Source organism: Saimiri boliviensis, chromosome 15, assembly GCF_048565385.1.
Source record: "Saimiri boliviensis isolate mSaiBol1 chromosome 15, mSaiBol1.pri, whole genome shotgun sequence".
Taxonomy (NCBI): domain Eukaryota; kingdom Metazoa; phylum Chordata; class Mammalia; order Primates; family Cebidae; genus Saimiri; species Saimiri boliviensis.
Window position 1 is genome coordinate 29,125,682 of NC_133463.1, and position 16,718 is coordinate 29,142,399.

The 16,718-nt window shown below is 43.0% G+C and overlaps 1 protein-coding gene across 8 annotated transcripts in view; it reads right to left on the reverse strand.

Moving 5' to 3' along the window:
• Nucleotides 1-219: 219 nt before the first annotated feature.
• The window catches only part of LOC104650086 (multidrug resistance-associated protein 1-like), a 34,010-nt gene continuing 17,511 nt past the window's right edge, over nt 220-16,718 (reverse strand). For 3 of the 8 annotated variants that reach the window (XR_012514048.1, XR_012514049.1, XR_012514047.1), the window contains exons 3-5: nt 15,604-15,735; nt 11,677-11,767; nt 220-10,019 (exon numbers count right to left, since the gene is read on the reverse strand). Coding sequence is in view for 3 of the 8 variants with exons in the window: in XM_074386824.1 (XP_074242925.1) it covers nt 529-565; nt 975-1,123; nt 9,884-10,019; nt 11,677-11,726 (372 nt within the window). In the remaining 5 variants the exon portion in view is untranslated. Of the gene's footprint in view, nt 10,020-11,676; nt 11,768-15,603; nt 15,736-16,718 lie in introns of those variants that run through there. The other 5 variants (XR_012514051.1, XR_012514050.1, XM_074386824.1 and 2 more) reach the window with 5 other exon arrangements.

A 16,718-nucleotide genomic window follows, 5' to 3' on the forward strand; every position in this document is an offset into this window, starting at 1 on the left:
TGAGGTATGATGTAGGCATTGTCACGTAGTGTTAGGCCACTATTCACCCCCTGACTCTAGGTCAGAAAAAAGATTATCAGCTTTGAGTCTTCCTGGACCTTCAGGCCTTAATGATGTTGATGGCTGGATGCAGGCAGAGACCATGTTGATGACTATGGCCGAACGGCACATGCAGTGTGAATGCACTGGACAAAGGAATGATTCACATCCAGGGATGGATAGAGGGCAATAGCTCAAGATTTTATTGTGCTTCTCAGACTGGCATACTAACACTTATAACTTGTTTACTTCTGGAGTTTTCAATGTAGTATGTTTGGAATATAGTTAACTGTTAGTAGCTGTAACTATATCATTCAAAACTACAGATGTAAAATCTGTGTTTGGACTTTGACTCATTTCTTGGTGTACAATTCTTAAACTCCTTCGAATTTCCAAAGTGATGTCTTTTGGTATCCTAATGATCAATGGCTGGAAGCTCCTAGGTAGATTCACGATGGGAACTGGTCACTATCCTGAAGACATGGCTGATTAGAGGGTTGAGTTCTTCTGTCTCACTCTGCAAACTCTGGGGAGGAGAGAAGGGATAAAGGTTGTCAGTCACCAGCAGCCAGTGATTAGTGATGCCTATGTATTGAAGCTTTCATAAAGACCCAAAGGGACTAGGTTTGGAGAGCTTCCAGATTGCTGAATACATGGAAGTTCCTGAAGGGTGATGTGTCCTGAGACGGCATGGAATCTCTGCCATTAGCCCCATACTTTGCAATATGCATCTGCTCATCTGTACCTTTTGTAATGTCATTCACAGTACACTGGTAAGTGTGTTTCCCTGAGTACTTTGAGCCATTTCAGCAATTCAATTTAACCCAAAGAGGGAGTCCTGGGAACCCCATTTTGAAGCCGACGGGTCATAAGTTCTGGAGTTTCAAACTTAGGACTGATGTAGGGAGGCAGTCTCATGGGACTGAACCCTTTACCTGTAGAATCTGATGCTATCTGTGAGACAGTGTGAGAACTGAATTAAATGACACCCAGTTTGTGTCATCTGCAGAAGTGATTGCTTGCTTGTTGGTGGGGAAAACCTCTCCACACGTTTGGTCACAGAAGCCTTCTTTCTTGATTGTTGCTGTAGTGTGAGAACAGAGAAAAACATGGCAAGTGTGTCTTTTCCACACATATAGTGGATAAGGGATACTAGTTTACTGTTTTAACTGCACCCCTCATATTTTGGTCCAGAAATCATGCCATTTGACACTGGTCACTCATTCCATCTGTTCTGCTAACAATACCATTTTTAGCCAATGATTTGGCTAGGATGACTCATATACTGCAGCTCACTTGTAGATATCAAATTTTGATAAATTTATTCTTCTTTGTGTTTAATATATACAAAGTAAGGGAAGTAAGAGTTCTACTGCATTAATTACATACCAATAGGTATAATTTATATTAATTCTAATAAGGTCCCAGGTATGCTCTCAAATCAATTATTTGTAACAAAGCATCAATCCTATACTTTAAAGAAAAATGATCTAAATCATGTAGACAACTGTGCATATTTTTTCTTATGAAGGTAGAGTCTTGCTATGTTTCCTAAAGCCTCAAACTTCTGGGTTTCTCAAGTGATCCTCCTTCCTCAGGCTCCCAAATAGTTGAAATTACAGGCATGCATCACTGTACTTTCTTATGGTTTTAATATACATTATTGATTTAAAATGGTTTTATACATTATTGATTTAAAATGCATTTTACCTTTTCCTTTAATAGATTCTGGGAGTTCTAATGAATCTGCAGTCAGGTAGGATTTTACAGATTTAAAAAATTGTTAACTAAGAAAATATAGATGGAAGAAATTAATATCTATTGAGTGTTGTATTCTGGGCTAACCACCCTATTTTGTGCTATGTATTTATCTCATAAAGCCATCACAACATCTGTTTTCTTATAACCTACTGTTTATTAAATAAGCAACTGTGGTTTAGAGAGGTTGATTAATTGGATCATGATCCCGTAGTTTACAAAATAGCTGACCCACAGTTTGACCGTCAGTCTATCTGGCTTTCAAATCTTTTCTCTTGCTCCTCAGTACAGATTGATAGAGATATCTGTGCAGCACTTTGATTAATGTATAGGTCTGAGTAAGATTAGTCAGATTAATTAATGTCTAAATTAATGAGTTTAAATACGTTAAACTCTCATTTTAGGTTACTGTTAGAAATGAGGTTAGTCACTGAATTTGTCCTAATAAATCTGACAATTTTGGTGGTAACCAGCATTTTTTTTTTTTTTTAATTAACCATCAAAGTCTTTAAGGCAGAGTTAAGGTTTGGCCATAGAACTGGAAGTTTTACAAAACCAAGATTTGGGAAGTCTTGAGAGAAATGATTTAACTGCCAGTTTTGTTTTCCCTTTAGACTAGTATTTCTTCCTACTTCCATAATGCTTTTTTATTATTTTTTCTTTTTCCATGACTTTTTTTCCTTGGTGTTGCTTTTGTTATGTTTTCAAATTCTGCTGGGTATGTATTCCCAGTTTTCCTATAGACAGAACCAAAAGCACATAGAATTACAGATATTTAAGGACTCTTAGGACTAATTAAAATATCTTCTAGTACTTCCATCTGTGTCAAACATTCTGGTCAAATGATTTTCTAGATAGAGAACTTGAGACTCAAGAGATTAGGATGCTTTTTTTGGACATAAGATGTGGTAGATACGAGATTTGCGCCGGGCGCGGTGGCTCAAGCCTGTAATCCCAGCACTTTGGGAGGCCGAGGCGGGTGGATCACAAGGTCAGGAGATCAAGACCATCCTGGCCAACATGGTGAAACCCCACCTCTACTAAAAATACAAAAAGTTAGCTGGGCATGGTGGCACGTGCCTGTAATCCCAGCTACTCAGGAGGCTGAGGCAGGAGAATTGCCTGAACCCAGGAGGCAGAGGTTGCGGTGAGCCCAGATTGCGCCATTGCACTCCAGCCTGGGTAACAAGAGTGAAACTCCGTCTCAAAAAAAAAAAAAAAAAAAGGAGATTTGAACTTGTTTTAAAGCCCAATACTCTTCCTTCTTTTTTTTATTCTCTTGGCATTTGTTGTTGTTGTTGTTGTTTGAGACAGAGTTTCGTTTCTGTTGCCAGACTCGAGTGCAATAGCACAATCTTGGCTCACCGCAACCTTTGCCTCCCGGGTTCAAGCGATTCTCCTGCCTCAGCCTCCTGAGTATCTTGGATTACAAGCATGCGCCACCATGCCCGGATAATTTTGTATTTTTAGTAGAGATGGGGTTTCTCCATGTTTGTCAGGCTGGTCTCAAACTCCTGACCTCAGGTTATCTGCCCGCCTTGGCCTCCCAAGTGCTGGCATTACAGGTGTGAACCACCATGCCTGGCCTGGCATGTGTTAATAATACAAAGGGGGAGTGGGTCTGGTGCACCCAGTGGTTAGAATGAGAAGGGAATTAGCTGGTGAACCCAATGGAAATGGCTAAGAATGGATGACCAGGGCAAGGCCAAGTTTGAAGAGAAATGACACTGGATATGGATTATTCAATAAGAGATTAGAATATTGGGGTTTATGACCAGTCTGATAAATTATAAAGATGAGACACAAGATACTGGGAATTAACTACAAAGGCACATTAAAATAGAGGGTTCAAGAAAGATCTAAACAGACTGCTGTGCTTTTTAAATCAAGAACTGACAAACTTAAAGATTTTGGCTGTAAGATGCTAAAACATTTGGAGACACTTGGAAGAGTCTCTACAACAGCAGACAGAAATGTGGTATCATATAATTCCATCCTGACTTACAGAGGGGTGGCTCAGAGCCCCTTCCGTACTGATGGGCTGGAGACTGCTGAACTACATAGATCTGTGGCCCAGGGCAGGTGTCTCCTCATCTCTGCCTCTTTTCTCAATTCACTGATGTCCTTCCCATATCCATGTAGGTTGGATCATGGGCATCATTGGCTGTCAAATCAGTCATGAAGTTCAGCTGGGTAGTTGGAGGTGTGTCTGTGCTGGTAGTTAGTAGAGTCTCCAGTTAGGTTGTTTTTCCAGAGCAGGGATAAACAGCGCTCCCACTCCTGGTCATTTGAGAACATCCTTTCAGGAATCTGTGCTTTCATAGACTGAAGATTTGAAGATTACTGGAAACTGCCATGGAGCCCTGCATAAGTGGAATCTGGAAGTGGGAACCCATAGGAAGAAAGATATTTAGATCGTACTTAGGGAAATAGAGGTACAACTGCCAGGACTCTGTTTTTCCAGCAGTTTCTCTTGTTGGATATCTGAGTGCCTATGAAGGTTTTTAAGGGCTAGTTTATGTGGACCTGAAATAAGGTAGGACCTATAGAGTGAAAGTAATTGGATTTTTATAATTGTTAATGTTTTATCTTTCTGGGAAGAGTATCCTCAATAAGAAAATATACCTTCATTATTAGACTTTTGTACATTTAGCTCTCACACATTTCAAAGACAGCAGGGGATTCTCTGCACTTTTAGGACAAAGGAAAGCACTAGGACCTTCGTAAGTGGTTTTCATGCTGAGGAATCAAGACTGCCATTTTCAAGTGACACAGACTAGTCTTTTAACCAGAGATAGATAATGGACAAGAGACAGTGGATCTTTCTACCTTGTTTTAGGTCACAGGGTTCCTACCAGTTTAGGTGACAAAAGTTACGTCATCCATTAACTGAATTTCGTGTTCTGCTTCAAGACAGATAACTTGTGAGGGTAAATTTTGCCAAACTCCACCAATATATTGGCTGTCACTCTTTGTTATAGAGCTCAGTCAGTTTTAATTGAATATTTTATAGATTAAGACAGCTGGAGGCAGAAATAGGTAACCAAAATCTATTTTTAGAACAGAGGTCATATTTTAATTGTGTCAAGAAATGTTACTTGATATACAGATGGCTGATCTTTTCCCAGATTGTGTTTTTGTTTTTTGGAGGGGGAAGCTGAACATGAAATGGCAGTTAAAAAAATTTGTAAAAAATCAACAACGAAAAAAATCAACTTGCTCATTTTTATTGTATATTTTTGCTCTAAAGCATTCTTCACTAACTGCGTGTGGATCATGCCCTAAACCAGATGATGAAGACTTGACTTACTACTAAGGTAAAGTGGTCTCTTATAAAATTTTCTCACCAGTCAACTTTTGCTAGTATTTACTTTTAAAATTTAGCAGTGGTTTACCTATTATTGTTTTATGATGGTTATGGAAAGTTGGTCAGAGAAAACCATAGACATATGGCTAGTTCATTTAAAATTTTTATTTAATGTTGGTAACTAACAAAAGATTGATGAGTACTGAGAAAGACTGTGGGCTGAACAAAAATGAACTGGAAGATACATAGCAACAGAAAAATCACATTAGGAAATGCTTTCCCCAAAAGAGAAAATATGAAATTTGGTTAAGATTTAATTAGATAAATATTAATACTTTGATTTTTAAATCATACTACTGTGACATCAGTATTTTTGCCAGTATAAATCTTCAGTGGATCAAATTACTTGTGGTAATCATGGAATCTCCCTGTCACCTTTTAGTTGAAAAACTGTACAACAAATAGCATATGGCTGTTTTTTCTCAGACACTTATTATTTGGGTATTATATATTTGGTACAAGAGATTGTTCTTCTACTTATGTTACTAGTTCTGTATTGAGATTAAAATATTAAAAATTGTAGAAAGAATAGCTGGGTGTGGTGATATACACCTATAGTCCCAGCTGCTTGGGAGTCTGAGGTTGCCTGAGCCCAGGAGTTTGAGAACCACCTGGGCAGCATAACAAGGCTGCATCTGATTTCTTTCTTTTGGGGTACATATGTGGAATATGCAGGTTTGTTACATAGGTATACACTTGCTATGGTGGTTTTGCTGCATCCATCCCCGTCATCTAAATTAGGTATTTCTCCTAATGTTATCCCTCCCCAATCCCTCCACCTCCCGCTACCCCTCCCTTACCCCCCTCTCCTCCTGACAGGCCCCAGTGTGTGATGTTCCCCTCCCTGTGTCTCTGTGTTCTTATTGTTCAACATCCACTTGTAAGTGAGAACATGCAGTGTTTTGTTTTCTGTTCTTGCATCAGTTTTTTGAGAATGATGTTTTCCAGTTAAATCCATGTCCCTGCAAAGGACATGAATTCATCCTTTTTTATGGCTGCATAGTATTCCATGGTATATATGTGCCATATTTTCTTTATCTAGTCTATCACTGATGGGCATTTGGGTTGGTTTTAAGTCTTTGCCATTGTAAACAGTGCCACAGTAAACGTGTGTGCATATGTCTTTATAATAGAATGATTCATAGTCTTTAGGGCATATACCCAGTAATGGGATACCTGGGTCAAATGGTATTTCTAGTTCTATATCCTTGAGGAATTGCCACACTATCTTCCACAGTGGCTGAATTAATTTACACTCCTGCCAACAATGTAAATACGTTCCTATTGCTCCACATCCTCTCCAGCATCTGTTGTCTCCTGGTTTTTTAATAATCGCCATTATAACTGACATGAGATGATATCGCAATGTGATTTTGATTTGCATTTCTCTAATGACCAGTGATGAGCTTTTTTTTCGTGTTTGTTGGCTGCATAAACATCTTTTGAGAAGCGTCTGTTCATATCCTTTGCCCACTTTTTGATAGGGTTGTAAATTTGTTTAATTTCTTTATAGATTCTGGATATCAGCCCTTTGTCCGATGGGTAGATTGCAAAATTTTTTTCCCATTCGGTTGGCTGCCAGTTCACTCTAATGATTGTTTCTTTTGCTGTGCAGAAACTCTTAAGTTTAATTAGATCCCACTTATTTATTTTGGCTTTTGTTGCTAGGTCTTATGTTTAAATCTTTAATACATCTGGAGTTAATTTGTGTATAAGGTGTAAGGAAGGGATGCAGTTTCAGCTTTCTGCAGATGGCTAGCCAGTTTTCCCAACACCACTTGTTAAATAGGGAATCCTTTCCCCATTGCTTGTTTTTGTCAGGTTTGTCAAAGATCAGATAGTTGTAGATGTGTGTAATTACTTCTGAGGCCTCTCTTCTATTCCATTGGTCTATATCTCTGGTTTTGGTATCAGAACCCTGCTGTTTTGATTTACTGTAGCCTTGTAGTATAGTTTGAAGTCAGGTAGCATGATGCCTCTAGCTTTTTGTTGTTGTTTTGCTTAGGATTGTCTTGGCTATGCGGGCTTTCTTTTAGTTATATATGAAGTTTAAGGTAGTTTTTTCCAATTCTGTGAAGAAAGTCAATGGTAGCTTGATGGGGTAGCACTGAATGTATAAATTAGTTTGGGCAATATGGCCATTTTCACAATATTGATTCTTCTAACCATAGCATGGAATGTTTTTCCATCTGTTTGTTTCCTCTATTTCCTTGAGCAATGGTTTGTAATTCTTCAAGAGGTCCTTTCATCCCTTGTTAGATGTATTCCTATTTTACTCTCTTTATGGCAATTATGAATGGGAGTTCACTCATGATTTGGCTGTTATTGGTGTACGGGAATGCTTGTGACTTTTGCACATTCTTAGACTTTGCTGAATTTGCTTATCAGCTTATGGAGATTTTGGGCTGAGATGATGGGGTCTTCTAAATATACAATCATGTCATCTGCAAATAGAAACAATTTGACTTTCTCTTTTCCTAGTTGAATACCCTTTATTTCTTTTTCTTGCCTGATTTCCCAGACTATGTTGAGTAGGAGTGGTAAAGGGCATCTTTGTCTTGTGCCAGTTTTCAAAGGGAATGCTTCCAGTTTTTGCCCATATACTGTTTTTGTCTGTGGGTTTGTCAAAAATAGCTCTTATTTTGAGATACGTTCCATCAATACCTCGTTTCTTGAGAGTTTTTATCACAAAGGTCTGTTGAATTTTGTCGAAGGCGTTCTCTGCCTCTATTGAGATGATCATGTGGTTTTTGTCTCGGTTCTGTTTATGTGATGGATTATGTTTACAGATTTGCATATGTTGACCCAGCCTTGCATTTTGAGGATGAAGCTGACTTGATCATGATGGAGCTTCTTAATGTGCTGTTGGATTCAGTTTGCCAGTATTTTATTGAGGATTTTCCCATTAATATTCATCATGGATATAGGCCTGAAATTTTCTTTTTAAGTTGTGTTTCTGCCAGGTTTTGGTATCAGGATGACGTTGGTCTCATAAAATGAGTTAGGTAGGATTCCCTTTTTGTATTGTTTTGAATCGTTTCAGAAGGAATGGTACCAGCTCCTCTTTTTACCTATGGTAAAATTCGGCTGTGAACCTGTCTGGTCCTGGACATTTGTTTGGTAGGCTATTAATTGCTGCCTCAATTTCAAACCTCATTATTGGCCTATTCAGGGATTTAACTTCTTCCTGGTTTAGTCTTGGGGGTGTATGTGTCCAGGAATTTATCCGTATCATCTAGATTTACTGGTTTATTTGCAAGAGGTGTTTGTAGTAATATCTGATAGTAGTTTGTATTTCTGTGGGATCAGTGGTGATATACCCTTCATCACTTTTTACTGCATCTATTCGTCTCTCTTTTCTATTAGTCTGCCTAGTGGTCTATTTTGTTGATCTTTTCAAAAAACCACCTCCTGGATTCCTTGATTTCTTTGAAGGGTTTTTTGTGTCTCTATCTCCATCAGCTCTGCTCTGAACTTAGTTATTTCTTGTCTTCTGCTAGCCTTTGAATTTGTTTGATCTTGCTCCTCTAGTTCTTTTAATTATAACAATAGAGTGGATTTACTTTTTTTTTTTTTTTAAAGATGGGGTTTCACCATGATGGCCACGCTGGTCTTGAACTCCTGGCCTCAGGTGATCCACCCACCTCAGCCACCCAAAGTGTTAGGATTACAGGCGTGAGCCACCACACCCAGCCTAATAGAGAAGATTTAAAATAAAGTATCCCAGCCTCCCTCCCCTGCTATGACTTTTCATGGGTTTTTTTGCTTTTATCTGTATGCTTATTTTTTACCTACTTTTAAAATTCTATTCCCTATTTTTTAAAAAAACATAATCACATTTATTTTTAAAAATAAACTTTGGATCACTACCAGAAATGGAGAATTATTAACACTTGCCCAAAATAGATGATCGTTTAAACAAATAAATAAAACAGGAGCTCAAAACCCACTCTCCTTGTTACAGAGAGAGGCTACCGGCTGTTAGGTTCTGAAAGCAGGCTAGAACCCAACTAAGACTTTCTCATAATCATAAGGACTAAATGAGAAATGAAAAACAAGCCAGGTGCAATGGCTCACACCTGTAATCTCAGCATTTTGGGAGACCGAGGAGGGAAGATGAGCCCAGGAGTTCAAGACCAGCCTGGCCAACATGGTGGAATCCTCTCTCTACTAAAAAGACAAAAATTAGCTGGGCTTGGTGGTCAGTGTCTGTAATCCAAGCTACATGAGAGACTGAGGCAGGAAAATTGTTTGATCCTGGGAGGCAGAGATTGTAGTGAGCCAAGATCGCACCACTGCACTCCAGACTTGGTGACAGAGTGAGACTCTGTCTCAAAAAAGAAATAAAAAATAAAACAAACATTCATCTGTCATTGAATATGTCTGCACACAACCTGAAACCATTTCAGGCACAACTGAACCTCACCATTGCAAAAAGCCCTGATTTAAAGCATTCAGGTCACCTATAGCTAATGAGAGCCCCTAAGCTGCTCAAATCGATGTGGCAGTCAGTAGAGCAGAGACTGCAAGCACCAACCCTGGAGTCTGCTAAGGTTCAAATCTCAGTTCTGTCGCTTACCAGCAGTGACCTTGGGTAATGGCCTCTCAGTTTCTGGTGCAGTAAATAGTACCTTTACAAGAGTATTGTAGACAAGGCACTTTGCATAGTGGGCGCTTGTAAGCTGCAGCTACCATCATCACTGAAGGAGCAAATCTCACCTGCCCTGTCTGTGCCTTCTCAGCCTCCATCATCTTCCAAGTCTCCTCCTTCTTGGCTTCGGCTTTCTGCAGCTCTGTGGTGCTGCTGTGGTGCCTGCTGATGTCCCCACTACAGGAGGAGGAGCTGCTGAGCTGTCTGGAGAAGTAAAGCACAGGGATGTCAACCACACAGGCACACATGTAAACATATATATGCACCTGTGCACATGTGCAAACACCTGCACCCCCTCCCCCACCATCTCATTCCCTAGGGTTATAGGTCCCCAGAGAAAGGGAATGTCTCAGGCAGGAATGAGGCCTGTGGAAAACACAATCTGTGATGATCTCTGGGGGTCTGCAAAAAGCCCATGACCACCGATATGCAAAAAGTGTGTGCTTTTTTTTTTTTTTAAAGATCAATTCTAATTGATCTCAAATAAAAAGTAAAACAGAAAGGGCACGTCTTAGATCATCTTTCAAACATGAAAAAGTTTCAAAATAGGAAACATGATGAAGAAATAGGGCAAAGTACCTAGTTCATTCAATTTTTTTGTTTTACAGAGGTGGTGGGGGTTGGGGTGGGATCTTGCGCTGGCTGCTCATTCATGCAAGCATGTTCCTCAGAAAGCACTTTTTGGCTGGTGCAGTGGCTCACACCTGTAAACCTAGCACTATGGGAGGCCAAGAACGGCAGATCACTGGTGGCCAGGAGTTCAAGAACAGCCCGGCAAACATGGTGAAACCCCGTCTCTACTAAAAATACAAAAATTAGGCAGGCATGGTGGCAGCCACCTGTAGTCCCAACTACTAGGGAGGCTGAGGCAGAAAAATCACTTGAATCCAGGAAGCAGAAGTTGCAGTGAGCCATGATTGTGTCACTGCACTCCAGCCTCAGCAACAGAGACCCTGTCTCAAAAGAAAAAAAAGGACTTTCTGTACATTCGTGGTCATTATCTTTGTGCAGACCCCAGAGAAAATCACAGACTGCGTTGCCCACAGTTGTGTGTTCAGTGGCTGAGTTGGTGCCACCGAACACTGAACTGCAGCCTGAGCAACAGAGGAAGACTCCATCTCAAAAAAAAAAAAAAAAAAGAAAAGAAATTATGGAGACCATGCAAAACACAGATGTGGTTCTTTGCCATGGAACTTTCTATGCCTTCCTCTACCTACTTATCTCCTGAACAAGATTACAAACTACCAGAGGTTAAGAGCCCCATGTGATTCATCACTGCACCCCCAAAACTGTGCCTCCTGAAAACACTTCCTGAAGGCTAAATGAACCTCCAGTACCTCCCCTCTTTGATCTAGGGCCTAGGGGTGTTGGCCAGACTGGTCTTGAACTCCAGTCCTCAGGTGATCCACCTGCCTCAGCCTCCGAAAGTGCTGGGATTACAGGTGTGAGCCACCATGCCCAGCCAACTTAGCCAGTTTTTAAAAGCTAGCATGATTAACATACTGCATATGCTATAAATCCCCAGGGATCTGAGGAAGCCCTCTATAATCAAACACGAAGATACTTCCTTTTTTGTAGAGATGGGGTCTTGCTGTGTTGCCCATGGTGGTCTCAAACTCCTGGCCTCAAGTGATCCTCCTGCCACAACCTCCCCAAGTGCTGAGATTACAAGCATGAGTCTCCATTCCTGGCCTTGGGATAGTTTTATATCGAATGCTACTTCACAAAGATTAAACCTTCCAGGCCCCTCCGAGTGACCTGAGCAAAGACCTACACCACGTAGGGAACTCAAGTGTCAGAAACATGGGCAGACGGTGAAATCACGAGGCCTGTGTGAGTCATACCACCTGCCCCCACTTACTTCTGTAGTTGCTTCCCCGCACTGTCTGTCACCAGCATGTCATTCTCCATTTGCTTTGCTTCCTTCCCTGGACCGCTGATGCCCGTGACCCCTGACAAAAAAGAGACAAAGGAGGGGAGGGGAGTTATATGAGCCAGATGCTAAAATCAAGAGCAAGAAAAACTGGCCACTTCAGGGAGGAGATGGCAGACCACCAGCCAGCCAGGATGCTCGGAAAGTAGACCTGCTCTGCAGAGGCCATAAACAGGCTGTCTGGTTGAAGGGCAGGTGGTACTGGAGTTCAGTCCCTTGGGGCAGGAGCAGTGCTTTGCAGCTGTGCAGAGAGCTCCATCCACTGAGGGCACTGGGCCCAAGCCGGCATCCTGTACCAGCAGTGATGGGTAAAACCCAGCCCAGATAACAGTATTTCTGCTGTGCTAAGCTCACTTTCCCAGGACCAGGATAGAAGGAATTGCAGGAGGGAAAGGGCATAGCCCCCTGGTTCCCAAGCACTGCAAGAAGAGGTGATATTCAAAATAGATAACCAGTTTGACAAGGGCATCATCCAACAGGCAGAGGCCCAGGGACCCCTGTAGTGCCAGGAATTAGCCCTTTGGTGCTCAGATCACAGAGAGCTCTGGATAGTTCATTGTAAAAGGTACCGGGAGCACTGGCTGTTTCCACAGTAATAAGGAAGTATTTCAACAATTGGGGAACCTAGTTCTGCCAACAACCAGGTGAGCTTCAAAGTGGGCACTTGCCCAGTTGAGTCTTCAGATGAGACCCCAGCCCTGGCAGATGCCTTAGCTGCAGACTTAGGGAAGGACCCTGATAAGAACACCAAGGGACAGGACAGCTGGGTATCTGCCCCGATCCCAGGAAGAATCCACCCAGCATCAACAATAATCACTAAAACATCAACAATGACAATGACAGCCAACATCAAGGGTGCTCGAGCACCATGCTGTGTTGAAACAGATCGTATCTCTTTCCTGGTTCACAATACCTCAGTGATGATGATTACAGCCCCTACTCTGAACTAGCTGCCTCATTCTTTGCTGCCAGGAGAGAAAGCAGCACAACATAAGGCAAGAAAGGACTGACCCCAGAAGGGGTGAGAGAGGACCCAGAACGGAAGATACAAAAGGGATAAATATGCGGCAGGCAGCGTGGTCAGGGTGACTGTGGGAACATGCTCAGGTGACGCAAATAAAAGCAGAACTCAAGAATGCAGGGTCTCAAAGAAACAGCCACAGGGAGACACAGACATGCCTGGAAGGGAAGTGGGTGCTGCAGATCATTCCTGGACTCAGGAAGGCACTCTGCACCAGGGATTCTCAATCATGGTTGCAAGTGAATCACAGGGGGCTTTATAAATGAGCAGGTGGCAGTCAGGCACAGTGGCTCACATCTGTAATCCCAGCACTTTCAAGGCCAAACCGGGCAGATCACTTGAGGCCAAGAGTTCAAGACCAGCCTGGCCAACATGGCAGGCTAAGGCGTTTGTGCCAGGATGGAAACCAGTGCCTTCTGCTTCCTGCATTAAGAAAGCCTTGTAGGCCGGGCACGGTGGCTCAAGCCTGTAATCCCAGCACTTTGGGAGGCCGAGGCGGGTGGATCACGAGGTCAAGAGATCGAGACCATCCTGGTCAACATGGTGAAACCCCGTCTCTACTAAAAATACAAAAAATCAGCTGGGCATGGTGGCGCATGCCTGTAATCCCAGCTACTCAGGAGGCTGAGGCAGGAGAATTGCCTGAACCCAGGAGGCGGAGGTTGCAGTGAGCCAAGATCACTCCAGCCTGGGTAACAAGAGCGAAACTCCATCTCAAAAAAAATAAAAAAGCCTTGTAAGAAAAAAAAAATGTGAACTGAGCTGAATGGCAAGCTTGGTGCCATAGTTGATTTCCATTATGGTGCTGCCTCTTCATATTATCACCAACTGGTCACAAAGTGTGGACTGTCAGTGTCCTATGGACCACATGTTAAGTGTGTTTAGACCACAGATATGGCATGGTCTAAACACACTCTAAAATTTACTTATTTTGGGCTGGGTGTGGTGGCTCACACCAGTAATCCCAGCACTTTGGAAGTCCGAGGTAGGTGGATCACTTGAGGCCAGGAGCTCCACACCAGTCTGGCCAACCTGGCAAAACCACGTTTTTGTTTAAAAAAAAAAAAAAAAAAATTAGCTGGGCATGGTGATGCATGCCTATAATCCCAGCTACTCAGGAGACTGAGACATGAGAATCTGGAAATCAGAACTCCAGGCTGTCTGGTCTCTGCACTCTGGGGCTTACCCCAGTCACTCCAGGTTCTCAGGCCTTTGGCTGTGAACTGAAAATACCACCATCAGATTCCCTGGGTCTGAGATATTCAGACTTGGCCTGAGCCATGCTACCAGCTTCTCAGGTTCTCCAGCTTGCAGAGGGCCTAACATAGAACTTCCCCATAATCACATGATCCACTTTCCCTAGTAGATCCCCTCTCACCCTCAATCCATCCACTCATCCATCATCTATCCATCCACCTATCATGTATCCAACCACTATCTATCCATCTATCATTTATCTATCCATCCATCCATCCATCCTACTGGTTCTGTCTCCATGTAATAAACAGGGACCCCACCTCTGCATGCCAACCACCTTCAACTGGGTCATGGACATGGGCCATTTCTGTACAATGCTCAACCGCAGAGACCCACGAGACAATTTCTCCCATCACCTGGACCACCCAAACAGCCTCCCACCAGGGTCACGAGGTCCTCTGCTGATGTCCTAGTGGCTGATACCATGGATGTCCCAGATTTCCACCCACCATCTGGGTCTAACTGAAGGCCTGTATCCTGGGCATCCCTGGAATAGAATGAGGAACTGAACCTGGGTCTGGATATTTTCTCTGTAAAGCCAACGGGTCTGTGGAGAATCCAGTGCACCAGACTGGCTCTGTCACAGCTTACCCCGGAACAGGCAACAGAAACAAAAACAGCCACCCTACTGCCCCCATGGCCACAATCCACAGCCCCCATGTCACTTGCAATTTCACATTCCAGCTTATGCAGGGATGTGTCCTACGTCCTTGTTTAATTGGCAGTTGCTTTTCTTTCTTACTGTTACACACAATAATAACATATCATGCAATTGATGGTGTCTGCACATACATTTGAAGAGTTAATGTATGTGCAGTGGAGGCCCTGACCTGATTCCCAAAAGAATGATAGAGTCGGCGCAGTGGGGCACACCTTACGGTAGAGTCTAAAATCTAGTACAGCCAAAATCGACTGCAAATGGGGCTTCTTTGGCTAAACAAATGTACATGGTCAGCTGGGTGTGTTGGACAGAAACACTTCAAACAGCAGGAACACAAAGGATGCCAGATGCTCAGAAAGGGACAGAAAACGTGAGACTGACTCAAGGAGGGACAGTCACGTGCCATGGCCAACAGCATCAACTGCCTGCTTGGGCAGCGTCTTTCTCTCTCCTTTTCTTGAGATAGAGTCTCACTTGTCTCCCAGGCTGAAGTGCAGTGGTGCAATCTTGGCTCACTGCAACTTCTGCCTCAGCCCCCTAAGTAGCTGGGATCAGAGGCCCTCACCACCACACCCAGCTAATCTTTATATTTTTAGTAGAGATGGGGTTTCACCATGTTGGCCAGGCTGGACTCAAAACTCCTGACCTTGTAATCCACCTGCGTTGGCCTCCCAAAGTGCTGGGATTACAGACGTGAGGCACCATGCCCAGCTTCTGTCTTCTTTTCTACTCAGTTGCCTTAATGACTTGTGAGATTTTACCCCATTTGGCAGAAAAACAAACTGAGGCCCAGAGGAGAAGGGAGAATCACAAAGCTAGTAACAAGCAGCACTGCCAGGGCTGCAGCCTGGATTCAGGCCACAGGGGCGGGAAGGAGGGAACCGGGGCATTCTAGAGGACAAGGAAACACACTTACTTCCTAGACTTGGTGCATTTCTTCTTCCAGTTCTTTACCAAAACAGGCATGACTTGTTCTGACGTGTCCTCCTTGTTTAAGGACCAGAAGCCACTGCTCTCCAGGGCTTGGTGGTAGCCCTGGACCATCAACCTGAGGCCAAGACACAAGGGAGTTAGGCAATGAGAGTCAATGAGAGGAGAGGACGGGGCTCACTCCACACTCATGCCCATGCTGCGCCCTTCGCCAGCATAACTGCCTGCTGCGAATGAAGGCAGCCACACAGCTGGGGATGTCTGAATGTGGATAGACATTTGCACATATTACAAGATTATTATAGCTCATTCTGTTGGGTCATAAAAGAAAAACAGCTTTCTTTTTCGGGGGTGCATAGAAAAGATTTGGGGGAAAAAAGATGATTTAGGAGGAAAATATCAAGATGGCTCTAATTCACTCTATTTTTTTGATTCATTTTTTGTTTTTTTGAGATAGAGTCTCGCTATGTCACCCAGGTTGGAGTACAGTAGCGGGTTATTGGCTCACTGCAACCTCTGCCTCCTGGGTTCGACCAATTCTCCTGCCTCAGCCTCCCAACTCTGGGACTAAAGGCAAATGCCACCATACCTAACTAATTTTTTGTATTTTAGTGGAGATGGAGTTTCACCGTGTTGCCCAGGTTGGTCTCAAACTCCTGAGCTCAGGCAATCTACTCCTGTCTGCCTACCAAAATGCTGGGATTAAAAGTATTAGCCACCATGCCCGGGCCTCATTCCTTTATTATTTATTTGGTGACAGGATCTTACTGTTGTCACCCAGGATGGAGTACAGTGGCATGATCACAGCTCTCTGTAGCCTCCAGCTCCTGGCCTAGAGTGATCCTCCCACCTCAGCCTCCCGAGTAGCTGGGATTTCAGGTGTGAGCCATTATTACTGGCTAATTATTTTTTATTTTTGTAGAGACAGAGTCTCCCTATGTTGCCCAAGCTGATCTTGAGCTCCTGGGCTCAAGCAGTCCTCCCACCTTGGCCTCACGAAGTGCTGGGGTTACAGGCATGAGCCACCATGCCCCGCCAACTTTAAAAAAATTTACATTTAAAAAAGGCTAATATGGGCCAGGACCAGTAGCTCATGCCTAT